This window comes from Salarias fasciatus, chromosome 8, assembly GCF_902148845.1.
Source record: "Salarias fasciatus chromosome 8, fSalaFa1.1, whole genome shotgun sequence".
NCBI lineage: Eukaryota > Metazoa > Chordata > Actinopteri > Blenniiformes > Blenniidae > Salarias > Salarias fasciatus.
Genome location: NC_043752.1, coordinates 14,975,506 through 14,988,212, shown reverse-complemented (window position 1 = coordinate 14,988,212; position 12,707 = coordinate 14,975,506). Strand labels below are relative to the sequence as shown.

The 12,707-nt window shown below is 42.6% G+C and overlaps 2 protein-coding genes across 3 annotated transcripts; both read right to left on the bottom strand.

Annotated features, from left to right (window-relative positions):
• Positions 1 to 1,283: 1,283 nt before the first annotated feature.
• ndufa4b (NDUFA4 mitochondrial complex associated b) lies at positions 1,284 to 3,142 on the bottom strand. The gene is made up of 4 exons (XM_030098240.1): positions 3,077 to 3,142; positions 1,906 to 1,994; positions 1,743 to 1,803; positions 1,284 to 1,504 (listed from the first exon to the last, which is right to left on the bottom strand). The coding sequence occupies exons 1-4, from the start codon at positions 3,125 to 3,127 to the stop codon at positions 1,448 to 1,450; spliced, it is 258 nt and encodes an 85-aa protein (XP_029954100.1). The 5' UTR covers positions 3,128 to 3,142; the 3' UTR covers positions 1,284 to 1,447.
• A 2,798-nt stretch (positions 3,143 to 5,940) lies between these two features.
• Positions 5,941 to 11,590, bottom strand: LOC115393540 (protein FAM117A-like). Of its 2 annotated transcripts, none has more exons than XM_030098574.1 (8): positions 11,064 to 11,590; positions 9,939 to 10,084; positions 9,245 to 9,340; positions 8,938 to 9,036; positions 8,058 to 8,180; positions 7,730 to 7,910; positions 7,130 to 7,298; positions 5,941 to 6,332 (listed from the first exon to the last, which is right to left on the bottom strand). In XM_030098574.1, exons 1-8 carry the CDS (start codon positions 11,197 to 11,199, stop codon positions 6,224 to 6,226), a joined length of 1,059 nt encoding a protein of 352 aa, XP_029954434.1. In that variant the 5' UTR covers positions 11,200 to 11,590; the 3' UTR covers positions 5,941 to 6,223. The 2 variants fall into 2 exon arrangements, with proteins under 2 accessions (XP_029954434.1, XP_029954435.1); XM_030098575.1 differs by having other exon boundaries at positions 8,938 to 9,033.
• Between the last annotated feature and the right edge of the window lie 1,117 nt (positions 11,591 to 12,707).

Sequence of the window (12,707 nt, the reverse complement as noted above, 5' to 3'; positions counted from 1 at the left end):
CGCCTGAAGAATGCCCAGGGGGCAGAAACGTCGGGCGGCAAAACACGCGATTTAACTTTCACTTTAATTTTTGCCATATTTGCGCTCCTTATTTCAATTTGTGCCTTATACCAGCCTTTTCCCCGTGATTTTTCTGATAATTCGGCCTGGTTCAATATGGCAAATAGGAATGGACCGTGTTTCACTGCTAAAAGCGCCGTGACCTGTGTGCTTTTTTTACGCTCAGCTGGAGCGCGGTGTGTTTGCTGGCGTTTATGGAAGCAGTGCGTTAACGTGCCCAGCCCGAAAATAAATAATATATATTTAAAGAAGTAACAACCTTTTTGGGAAAACGTAAGAAGTAGAAAGTACCAATATTTAGATTCAAAATGTAGGGAGTAAAAGTAAAAAGTTGTCAGAAAAATAAATACTTCTAAAAGTAAAAAGTACCTGAAATTTTTACTTAAGTACAGTAACGAAGTATTTGTACTTCGTTACTTGCCATCATTGTCTCTGTGGGATTTCTCTTTGATTTCAAAAAGTCGTTTGATAATAACAAAGTCTCTACCGCCACCTGCTGGACGATCTGGAGTACAACATAGAGTCCAGCGTAAAGTTACCAGTCTGTAAGAAAAACTGTTCATATATTGGCTAAAATATATCTGGAAACAGCATTTTCTTGTCAAGAAGATAATAAGTCTTGCATAAAAAATAACATTTCCATACGATTTTAGTACAGTTTATATTTGTATGAGTTTGAATTACCAGGACATGACTAGAATAAAATAAAATCCCTTCTCTGACAAAGAGAAATGATGCATTCTTGCATCATGCACATGGCCGTTTTCAAGAACAACAACATTTAAAAACTACTTCTGAAATAAAACTTTAAATTTGACCACGAATTACTATTTCATGGTAATATTACTAAAGGGTCATTAGATTTCTATTTTGTTGCCTCCAATTCACCATTTCCTGTTAAAGTGTTTTGCAGCCTCATATATTATGTCATGGTGCAATTTATTAATTTGTGGCCACAAATTATTATATCATGGACAAAAATGACTATTATTTTATAAAATAGTATTTAGTGACCACAACTTAAAATGGGATAAATCCGGCAAGAAGATGAATGAAAGAACCGAAAAGCTTTGACCTTTTAATTCATGCAAAGACAAAATCAAATGAGACAGTAGCAGAGTGGTTTAAATATCTTTAATTATATATATTTATATATATATATATGACACAATAAATCAAAAAATAAATCCCTCAGTTAGTGAAACAGGTGGTTGCCTGCTTTGTTCAGATTCATTAATAAGCGTGTGATCCCTTTAACTTATGAGGCTGGAAAAAAAAAAAAAAGCATCATTCAACTTCATATATTTTAACAGGTTTGTTTGTGTTTGGCAAAAAGTGCAACGACTCCTCACGATGATGGCAACGTCAGATAAAAAGCTCTGAAGACTTAGAAATCTGGCCGGTCCTTCTTCAGCTTGGAGTAATCCATGTTGACTGTGAAAAGCTGGAAAAGCAGACACACACACACACACACACATACAAACACACACATGCACACACGGGAACAGATAATCAGTGTTACGAGGCTAATATGGACTTTGAGGCAAGATAACAGCGAAGATATGGCTTGTTCTTCAAAGAAATGTGCAGCACTTCAACCTGACAGGTACAGAGGTAATAATTAAAACAGACCGAGCTTCCGAAATCAAATGCTTTGTGTTTAATGTGCAAGAGGAACATACTTTGTACTGCTGATTGGGCCCCATGTTGTTCCAGGGCTCAGGGTTGTTCTTGCGATCCCATCTGACAAGGAAAGGAGAAGAAATCACTATCAAAATTAGAATCGTGATCGAAATTCAGAAAAGCACAAAGGATCTGATTGCGTCTTCATGCACACACACTTACGAGACATCAGGGTTTTTCAGGGCCAGGCGACACACATACATCACACTCATGGTAGCTCCGCCACCAATGAAGATGAAGAGAGGGATCAGCTGTTGGACAGAGAACATAATTATTGTCAGGGGACAGTCAAGGACACACATTCTTGTTTCTATACAGTAGATTGACTATTTAATCCAATTCCAAAGCTGCATTTCAGCAATAACTTGTTTTACCCTTGTTTATATTGTCGAAAGTCTAAAGATTGTACAAAAACCTTGAAATAATCATGAAATCTGATCAGAACAACTGGAATAAAAGCTTGTCACGTGCAAATGGAATAGAATATGTTCTTTATTTTACGGTAGTATGGTTTCCTCTTACAGTAAAACGGGAAAAAAGGACAATTTCATCAGAGAGAAGGGGTTAAATGTATGTAACCTGACAGTCAGGTCAGTTACTGATCACTGGGGGGACATAAACATTTCCGCACGGTGGTCTATATATGGTGTGTGCCGTAAAGCAGACGGCTTCGCCCCCTCGCCCTTGGACAGGAAGGCTGGGACATGCATTGCTCTGGCCTTGAGTCAGGCCGGTATGGAGACCATATAGGCACGAATGTACGTGCTGCAGCGATCCGCTCGCATGGCAGCCCCATCACGGATTCCCCCTGAAAGGGAAAGGCGTGATTTTCTACAAATCTCATTCAAATGCGGATTTTTTTTTCAAAGAATAATCCAGATACAACATTATAACCTCCGGATTAAACCACACCTGGATAAAAGAGGTGACTGAATGCGTAAAGATGGGGAGGATATGCTGTCATGGATGAGAGTAGAAACAAGAATACGATTATTAACGGACAGGAATGTTGGAATAAAAATCATAATTAGCAGAGCATTTGAATTAAATAAATAAATAAAATTGCGACGAAGCAACACATGTCGAGGAATCTGACAAATCACCCCACACAACACAAATAAATACCCCTTAAAATCTGCGTTAATCGACGGGAGGCAGCGCGTGAGAATAAAGATGTGATAAAGCTCGTGCGTGCTCTAATAATGAGATATTTTAGGGGGTCGGGAGCGCGCGCGGCCACACCGCGTCCTCGTATCTCAATGTCACCGGGACCTTAATCAATAAAAACCACAATGAAAAATTAAAAAACTAGAGCAGAGAGAGTCAGACTTACAGCCGGGTGGCTCTTCACTTGTTTAGCCACGGTCCCCAAAATCGACGACATGTCTTTACAATTCTCCCGCTGACGGGTCTGTTATGGAGGAGGAGAAAAAAATGTGCCGGTGCAGCGCGCGCCTGTGCAGCGGATCTCGGGCCTGGACACGCGCACAGTGAACAACAGTGAAATGCTCACCACCTCCTCCGCTGCCAGCCAATCCCACGAGGAGACGACAGCAGCTGCGCGTGGAAACCACTGGAGGACTCACTGTACATAAGGTCTGAGAAACTGTACTGCTTAAAGGAAAGCAGCTCAGCCTCCTGACCTTAAAATACACCCGGAGACATAAACAGAGGGTTAAACTTTATTTTGGCTGATTTTTCATGCCTGAAATTATTGTAAGTATAATAAAGACTAGTAAAAGTATTAAACATGGTCGTGTAAAAACAATATAGACTTAATTTCAATGACACCCGTAACGTTATGGTTTTTTTTAAATTACATCTTATATTTCTTTATTAAAAAAAAAGCTGAATGAGGTAAACGATTAGATAAAATATATGTGCATGAATGTGGGTTGGTGTAGTGTGTGGGTGTTGCCACTTCCTTTCCCACTTTGATAACACCAACTGTAACCTTAATATACTCAACAAAAAATATAAACGCAACCCTTTTGTTTTCGCTGCTGAAACAATTGGTTTGCATAACCAAAGAATTTCTGCACAAACTGTCAGAAACCGTCTCAGGGAAGCTCAACTGCATGCTGGTCGTCCTCATCGGGGTCTTAACCTGACTCCAGATCGTCGCCGTAACAGACTTGAGTGGGCAAAAGCTCACATTCGATGGCTTCTGGCACGTTGGAGAGGTGTTCTCTTCAACTTCGCACAGTCTTGGAAGAGCAGTGGACCAACATTCCACAGGCCACAGTTGACAATCTGATAAACTCCATGCAAAGAAGAAGATGTGTTACACTGCATGAGGCAGATGGTGGTCACTCCAGATACTGACTGGTTCAGAGTCCCCAGACCCCCAATAAAGCAAAAAAAACTGCACATTTCAGGGTGGCCTTTTATTGTGGACAGTGTAAGGCAGACCTGTGCACTAATCATGGTGTCTGATGAACATCTTGATGTGGCACACCTGAGAGGTGGGACGGATTATCTCAGCAAAGCAGAAGTGCTCACTATCACACATTTAGACAGATTTGTGAACAATGCTTGAAAGAAATAGTAATATTGTGTGTCTGGAATGAATTTTAGATCTTTGAGTCCATCTCATGAAAAATGGGAGCAAAAACTCAAGTGATGCATTTATATTTTTGTTGAATGTATATTTTTTCAGTTTGAGAAATGTATTTTAACTAGAGCAGTCTAAAGGTTTCCATACTTAATCGCAATTAAGACTCTGAATTACATTTTTAAGTTGTGTTGTTTCGCATTTCACGGCAGTTTTCAGCCCACAACCTAAAACATTCCGTTTTTGATTGGGAATCAAACACTGAAAGAATTTCCTTTTTGAATTTGTTGGATTTTCTTTCAAAATAAAATGCCATGTAGACCAACTTAACACAATGTCTACGCTAAAAGGAAGTAAAAAGCAAAATGTAAATCTTCATAGCAGATTGATTCCTTCATTTCAATAATTATTAACAGCACCGTTTAACATATTCAGGCTCATCAGTGCGATACTGTGGATATAAATCATTAATAATAATCAGACGTCAGGAAGTCAGACCAGACCTGTTCTGAGTCACCAGTCAGGAGTATTTATTAACCACACGCAGGACTCTCATTATTTATGTGCACAGAACACAGAACCTGAGATAGCAGCACATCTGGAGAGCCTCGTGACTCATGAAACACTGACTTTCTGGATGAATTGTGGGAGGAAAAAAAAAAAAAATTAAAAATCAGCATTTCAATAAGAATACAAAAAAATTATGAAAAATAAAAAACAAGTCCACCCACAGAAACGGGACTCTCAAAGAAATAAACCTGTCGAAGAACGCTGTCCTAGAAGTGCATAAAGAATCACTTGATATAAAAACGTGACAAAACGCCCGGTTACAGTCGGACCGCTCTAATTCATCATAACTGGGGGTTGTAGCTTATGTCGCAGGCAACGGAGGAAATTCACACATATACAAAAACAAAATATATACACACTGCTACTTCTAAACTTACAAGAGCACAAAGTGAATCTAAGAATCGTGACTCCGAAAGTAGCAGTTCTACTTGTGCAAACATGTCGACCAGAAACGACGTCGGCTTGGAAGAACTAAGAAACTGAGGACGACGGATACGTACCACGAGAACTGAAGAGAAGTCGACCGAAAACTATAAATACCAAGCATGAAGGAGATCAGAAGTGACAAAAAAAAAAAAAAAAAAAAAAATGAAGCAGGAATGTGATTTCATTGTGGCAAAAACTCGAAAGTTTGTTTAGGAGCAACAGGTGCTTGGTGAAGTTAATAACATGAATGTCGGATAAATATCTCGGAATGCATAAAACCAACTAACGTGTCTCATAAAAAGGATTGAGATCAGCTTGAATTCGGTGGACTTCTACCATATTGTACCAGATGAAGCACGTTGTGTTTAAAAGGAGAATAAAGAGGGGATTAAACATTTCAACAAGAACGTGCAAATTTCATAAATGTGTCGAAACTTGGTGAATAATATGAATTTTGTTAATAAAATGGGAAAATAAAACCACTATCCTCTTCTGTGTATATAGACGAGTGTGGCGTTGTTGTAGTGTTTCGGTGTCTTTGGCGAACAATAAAGAAAACAGTGCAGTAAATCGACGATCAGAAGGCCAACAAGTCACATCTGGGATAAGATTAAGAGGAGGAAGACTGGAAACATTCCTTCACACACTTTTTTTTTTTGGCCATAAATGCATCTTTGGGGTAATAAAAAGGCCGAACCAAAAGTCTCTTGGTTTAGAAATGTAAACTTTCCTACATACAGCATCATTTCAGACTGTGGTCGATTCGTTTCCCCCCCTCGCCACAACATAAAGTTAACTCATACGCCCAAATTTCAACCAAAAGAAAGAAAGAAAAAAAATAAACAAGCTTTTCCTACAATCACAAACTTCAACACGTCTCCTCGCCGGCTACGATTCGATGAAAACGCCACCGCCGACAGGACGCAGGCGCTAAAGGAGGCGGACGGGGCAGAACGCCGACCCTCCGTGGGGGGTGAAGTTCACTTTGTTGGGGTCGGGGCAGGAGGAGACCGGGGGGGATTTGGGCTGCTGTGGAGATCTGCGGGATGAGAGCGAACAGGAGGTGAGACGAGGCGGCGCTGGTGAGGTTCTGCCACATATTCACGCGTCAGCTGAACTGCGTGGATGCCGCCGTGGCGAAACTAGACTGCATTTTAAATCCAGTAGATGGCAGCACAGAAAAAGTGGAAGTTGTTTGAAGACAGATTAAGTGACAGAAAAAAACTGCTGCTCATACTCTATATATGAGAGTATAGTATTATTTGTGTTTTTAGGACAGCTGCAGTTTTTAAGGCATTCACACATTTCTTTCCACACGTCCCTATTTTCAATTTTTTTACGACACAAGAAAAAGCTTTTTATTCCCTTTTCCAATAACAATTATTATTGTGTTTTGCTATCTCCCCCCCCCCCAAAAAAAGAAACCTATGAAGGTGATTTTGATTATCTTCCGTATGCCGTATGGGTGACACGCGGTATGAAGACGACTTTTTTTCAGCAATTCAATGTAAAATTAAGCGAAATCGAGTTCGGGAAAAAAAGCCATAGAAAAAGCAGCAGACTGTTCACATTTGACTGATTCTGTTGGTTATCAAGTGAAATGTAGAAATCAGATTTACCACAATTATACTACACGACTTAAACCTAAAACATCATCCAAAAGAAAAACCGTGATTGTCGCCACTAGATGGCCTCCTGAGTCTGACTGTTTCATTCTGGATGTCTCTACATTCTACACAGAGGTAGATTATTTGATCTTGATGAATGCATATCAGGGCAAAAGTGAAGACAAAGAAAAAAGAAAAAAGGGAAAAGGAGGGTGAATAAAGAGCGTACTTCAGGTCCTCCAGTGCGGTGACCTTCTCGCAGCCCTCCGGAGGGTCTCTGTGGAAGCAGCAGCTGGTGTTGGGCTCCGGGGAGGAGTTGGGCTCGGACGGGGGGAGCTCACTGTCACTCTGGAGGGAGAAGGGGAACTGGAAGCCCACCTCGGCACTGTCCACCGAGCCTGAGCAGAACGCAGAGAGAGGAGGAGAACATTACCCCTTAGACACAACAACTCCTCCATACATTCACCATGAACTGCTCTGATTCGCTGAGAAACTATTAGATCACTCTTATTTGTGAGTTTGAGTTGAGTTCATCTTCTAAACTGAAGCTTAACTCTTCCTATAACGAGGCTGGTTTCACCTCCGCACCCCCCTCCGGTCGGCTGCGGCGGTTTTCTCATTTCGACTCGCATGCAAGCAGTGAATCACTGAAGTGAAACTTCGGCATTGTTAATTATTGCTCATTTCCCAAATGTTGTCAAATCAAACCGCAAACAAATCCCAGCAGGGACAGCTCAGAGAGCGACCGAGACTGAACAGGAAACTCCAAACTTACCAGGGACTGTTTTCATGTCTTTTACATTGAACACATTGAACTTTTGGAGCTCACCTGGATGCTGGTCCTGGGAGGGGTCCACAGACTGAGGCTTGGGGGTGGAGATGTCGTTGGGCGAGCAGCACGGCGAGGAGGGGGCCGAAGCCAAGCTGAAGGTGGCGAGATCACACTGGGATCCATTACTGCTGCTCTGAGGGGGGATCGGGGCCCGGTGCCCGTCCGGGACCTCCAGCAACTGACAACGCAACAAAAACGGAATTTTCAAAACAATGGAGCGAGACGCATCAGTGGGCCCGTATTAAAAGAACACTTTAAAACAAATCTGATCGTCAGATGAAGAGTCATCAGATGCAGCGTGCAGTGGAGGGTCGGCGGCCGTTACCCTGTGCTGGGGGTCCGGCGTCGGGCTGATGAACATGCCTTCCAGCTCCTGGTTGAGGCCCTCCACGCTGCTGCACAGCTGGGGGGAGAGTGTCGACAGCGCAGGGCGGGGGATGGGAATCGGCTGAGGAAACAAAACACGAGCGAACACGCCTTCAGTTTGTAGCGCAATACTGTGATCTATAGAGAAGGAGCTTTTCTCTTCCATCAATTTCTCTTTTGGAAAGGTGTTCCCTTGCTTGGGACAAAAGTCTGCTGTTTGTGGAGAAACAAATACTGGGGTCTTTCTCTGCAGCTCCCAGAAACGCCTCGACGAAGTCGTCCATTTGTTCACCATACAAGTAGAGCAGAAGGCTCCTTGTTTAAATAACCGACGACAAAAAAACATTTTACTTGTATGATCGTCTGTTTGCTTATGGGTCAGCCTTGGATGACCCAATATGGCGGATGTGTTTACATATACATAACAAAGAAGGGCGTTTTAATAAAAAAATTAAGATTAAAATCCAATACTTGTATTTAACTGTAATTAGAAAACAAATCACAAATGCTTCTTTACTTTCACTTCAGAAATTGAGCAATATTATCATTTATGAGCCATGGCAGGTCTGACACCCCCACAGGTCAGCCAAGCGTGACTCCAGCCACACACCAGAGCCCCGAAAAGCAGAACACATTTCACTCTGAAAAGCAGAAGCAACAATGTGATGCAGCGATCTTCCTGTTGCTTCAGTTTTATTTCATTTAACTCTACCAATGCCAAAAACGGAAAGATGAATGTATGCCAGTGTTTTCCTGGCTGACCTAATGCACTATAAGTGGTTAGTAGGAGGTGACGCGGTGTGTTTGTGGTGGTGATGATGATGACGATGCTAAGGTACCTGTGTAGTTCCCCAGCTACAGCCCTCCTGAGGATCTTCCCAGTGGCAGTCTCTGTCACGTTCCTCTGAGGCCGCAGGTTTGCTGCACTGCAGCGGCTGCTGGAGTTCAGCAAATTGCAACCAGTCAGTTATGCTGCTTCTGCATGCAAATCACAGCAAAATCCTAAACACTTCCAACAGGGCGCTTCATTTCATTCATTTACTCATGCAAAAGCATGGAACGGTTAAAAAGAGTGTTTATGTACGTATGAGATAACTGGCCACCTGTTGCTCAATGATGTCAAAATAAAAGTCTTCACAAACTGACCTCCTGCTTGTGATCAGCGCCACCGAGTGATGCCGAGCGCCTGTGGCTGCTGCCCCCTCCCCTGCTGCGACTCCGATCCGGCCATGAGTCCGGGGTCTGAGGAGGACAAGCACCAGCGGCGCGTCAACATCTCTCAAACGATATTGAACTGAAACTGACACACATTGATGGAAATGTCAATGGCGCACGCACACATTTTATGCTGATCTGCAACCACATCAGATCATTCACACCCACAGACTCGACTGATGCTTGTAGAAGGAGAGCAGGAGAAACTGCAAAAACAAATGGGGGAGGATGTGGGCAACCAGCGAGCGAGTGCCTGCACACTGCGCACAGAGGATGGGTGCAGCCTCAACGATCTCGTCAGCCGACTTCAGTGAGTCTTGCTCTCAGGGCTGTGGTTCTCACTCTGTAATAAGCCGTGCAGGCACCGGACACTCGGTCCTCGCCCCCACTCCGCCCGAAAACTTCTGCCTCTGCAAGAACTGCAGACAGACGCTCAACCTGACTCAGCTGAGCAGATGCATGGAAGACTTCAACCCTTTGACATCATTAAATATTATTTAACCCAGAGTCAGACGCTAAAATAAGAATTCAGTGAAATAAACTCACACCCGCACTCTGATTCATTTGTCTTTAGCGTATTAACTCGAAGGCTTCAGCAGGTAAACAGTCCCAGACTGCAGCTGACCTGGGTGCATTTGTCCTTGTGGTAGCGAGCGCTCTGGCCCTCTGGGTCTTTCAGCCACTGTCCCTGCAGGTACGACTCGGTGAAGGCGTCGGGAGACATCGTCCACCTCCGGCTGGAGCTCAGCTGGTGCGGTCGGATCTTGGCAGCTGTCCACGTCAGAAACAACTTTTTAATTTCACAAACCAGTAACAACTTATAGAAAGACAAACCGTGCTAATGTGGATTTAAAAAGAGATGCTGCAGCTCCCTGCTGAAGCTTTTATCACACTGTTATTTCATTCTCACATATATTCCATAGGATAAATACTTCAGTTTTGAGGTATAAAAGATATCTAGACCTGAAATATTTACTGATTGACTCACTGATAAAGTCATTCCCATTCATCCATCTTTTACACCAACTTTCACCTGAATAGAGTCAATAAGAGTGTATTGAAATTATTTCATATGCTTAGTATAATTATCAGGTGCTGCAAGATTAGTTTCATTTCAAAGAAGACAACAAAATTGACAAAAGATATTGTATAGACTGGCACAAGAATAGTTGCAATAACAGTTGCTTTCACAAATCAAATTACCTTTTACCCACACATCATGGCATTTAAAAAAGCATTACTTCTGATGTTCCAGGCAGATTTCCTTTTTAAAAACTAAGTTTTAATTCTTGACCTTTCACTAACTTGGTGAAATCTACTTTGTGTGCTGTGTGTATATTCAACACTTATTTTATTTCTGCAACTGTCAGCAAAATCCTCACATTGAAAGCTACAGACTTTAACATAAAGCAGAGGAAACAGTCATCCTTAGTGGTGGCAAAGGTCTCTAATGCTACAGATATGAACTGTGACAGCTTTAAATTCATGGCTATTATCAAGCCAACAGTTTTACTATCTAATCAAGCAATTGTGCACTGTTCATATAATAGTGGGTTATGAAAAGTTTAATTATATACATTGTGCATGATTGAAAATAACTCAATTTGAAAATTATGGTATGCATTTCAATTATTTATACACATTGTTGATGTATTTTGCAGATTAACTGTGAGGTTTCTGCTGTTTATCAACACATTGATCAAAATATTTATAAATATCAGAGTGAAGACATGAAGGAGTCCTGGTCTACCTGTGGACTGGGACTGACCGGGCTGCACATCCCGGAGCTGGGGTCTGGTTCTGGACAGGAGCTGGTAGGACACGGTGGCCCTCAGGGGCTGCTGAGGGGGGGCCGCGGGCCTGGGGGGGCCGCCTCTGTGGGACATGATCACCTGGTGGATGGAGGAGGAGGAGGAGGAGGAGGAGGAGGAGAGCTCCGAGGAAACTAATGTTAGGTGACCAGCTCCAAACTCTTCCTCCGGTGGTGATGAGGATGATGACAGACCTCAAGCCGCCGCGGAGTCGTTACCGGGAGTAACGTGGTCACGCCGTGGGGAAAAAAAACAAAAACAAAAAACTTTTCCTCCTGGATGTGTGCGCGTTAGCAGCAGCCTACTAGCAAGCAAAGTTTCTTTGTGAGAGTATTTCAGCGCCGCTGTCAGAACGAGGAAGCGGCGGGCTGTAGTGTGAGTTCCGAGCAGACTGGGACGCAAAACGAGCGACGTGTGTTTCCTTCAAACGCTCCACTAGGCCAGAAAGTTGAGGGGAGGAAACACACTTTCAGCCATCTGTGCTCCGCTTGCGGACAAACTAAACTCCTCCGCCGCCGCGCTGTTGTTGATTTAATTAGTTTGGGGGCGGGACCTGACGCCGAACGTCACTTCTGATTGGCTGATGGAACCTGCAGCTGCAATCCTATTGGACAACGTGCTGTCACTCGTGTCGCTTTTCCACGCTTCTTTAAAAAAAAACTGATTGTTTTGTCTTGGAGACAAAATACAACTTCTACAACCCTGATGTCAAGGTAAAAAAAAAAAAAAAAAACACCTTAAAACATGCAAATGTGTCACTATCAATTTCATTCATACGATCAATTGCAGCTGAACTATTCCTGGCTATCCTGAGGCCCAGCTGGGTGTGTGTACACACACACACCCACCATGGTGGTTTTGGGTGGTTTACAGACAGTGTGCATTGTGGGAGATAAATGTCCAGAAATGGTGCAAAAGGGAGTGTCAGTGGTGGACAGTAGAAGAGGGCCGAGATAACAAGATAGCATTTCAAGTCGCTCCTAGACCAGGGCTGAGTCCCACGCTGCACCCATCGAACCCCCAGCGTCAACAGATACAAGTCCCAGATCAGACACACCAAACTGTTTAATTTATTTATTTTTTGTTCAAATATCCTTTTTGTTGACTTGTGAAGCTGTATAAGTAGATTTTGATTTGTTTGTTTTTAGGTTTTTTTTTTTACATTCAACTCCTAATTCAAAATATGAACAATCTAACATTTCCAATTGAAAATTGTGAATATGTTTTTACCGTTATGGCAATGTTTTATATTAGCAAAAACCAAGGCTGCGATTGTTTTCACTCAATTATTCTGGATTGGACCCCCTTTGGGGTCAAAAGGCCATACACTCCTGCTCTTGTAGAACTGAAAACACCTTAATGTGGTGGATAAGTTGTGAGCTTTCATTGCGAAATATTTGCAGAAATTCCTCTTTTCAACTCCTAAAAATGTGGCTGTTAATCACAGTTTTGCTCTGGCATGTGAACTTTCAGCATATTTTCCTGCACCTTGTAAATATGTGTGTTGACAACTGACTGGCTGGTGGTGGGAGTTGTAAAGAGATAATTGCAACAAATTAAAGGGAAGCTCACAATGCGATCAT

What these genes read in the sequence shown, in the direction of transcription:
- ndufa4b (XM_030098240.1), bottom strand. Translation starts at nt 3,127, where the DNA reads ATGTCGTCGATTTTGGGGACCGTGGCTAAACAAGTGAAGAGCCACCCG. An exon ending in CTGAAAAACCCTGATGTCTC is followed by an intron (nt 1,804 to 1,905) that starts GTAAGTGTGTGT and finishes TTTCCTTGTCAG; the next exon opens with ATGGGATCGCAAGAACAACC. An exon ending in GGCCCAATCAGCAGTACAAA is followed by an intron (nt 1,505 to 1,742) that starts GTATGTTCCTCT and finishes CTGCTTTTCCAG; the next exon opens with CTTTTCACAGTCAACATGGA.
- LOC115393540 (XM_030098574.1), bottom strand. Translation starts at nt 11,199, where the DNA reads ATGTCCCACAGAGGCGGCCCCCCCAGGCCCGCGGCCCCCCCTCAGCAG. An exon ending in GTAGCTGGGGAACTACACAG is followed by an intron (nt 8,181 to 8,937) that starts GTACCTTAGCAT and finishes TTGTTTCCTCAG; the next exon opens with CCGATTCCCATCCCCCGCCC. An exon ending in CTCCCAGGACCAGCATCCAG is followed by an intron (nt 7,299 to 7,729) that starts GTGAGCTCCAAA and finishes CGTTCTGCTCAG; the next exon opens with GCTCGGTGGACAGTGCCGAG.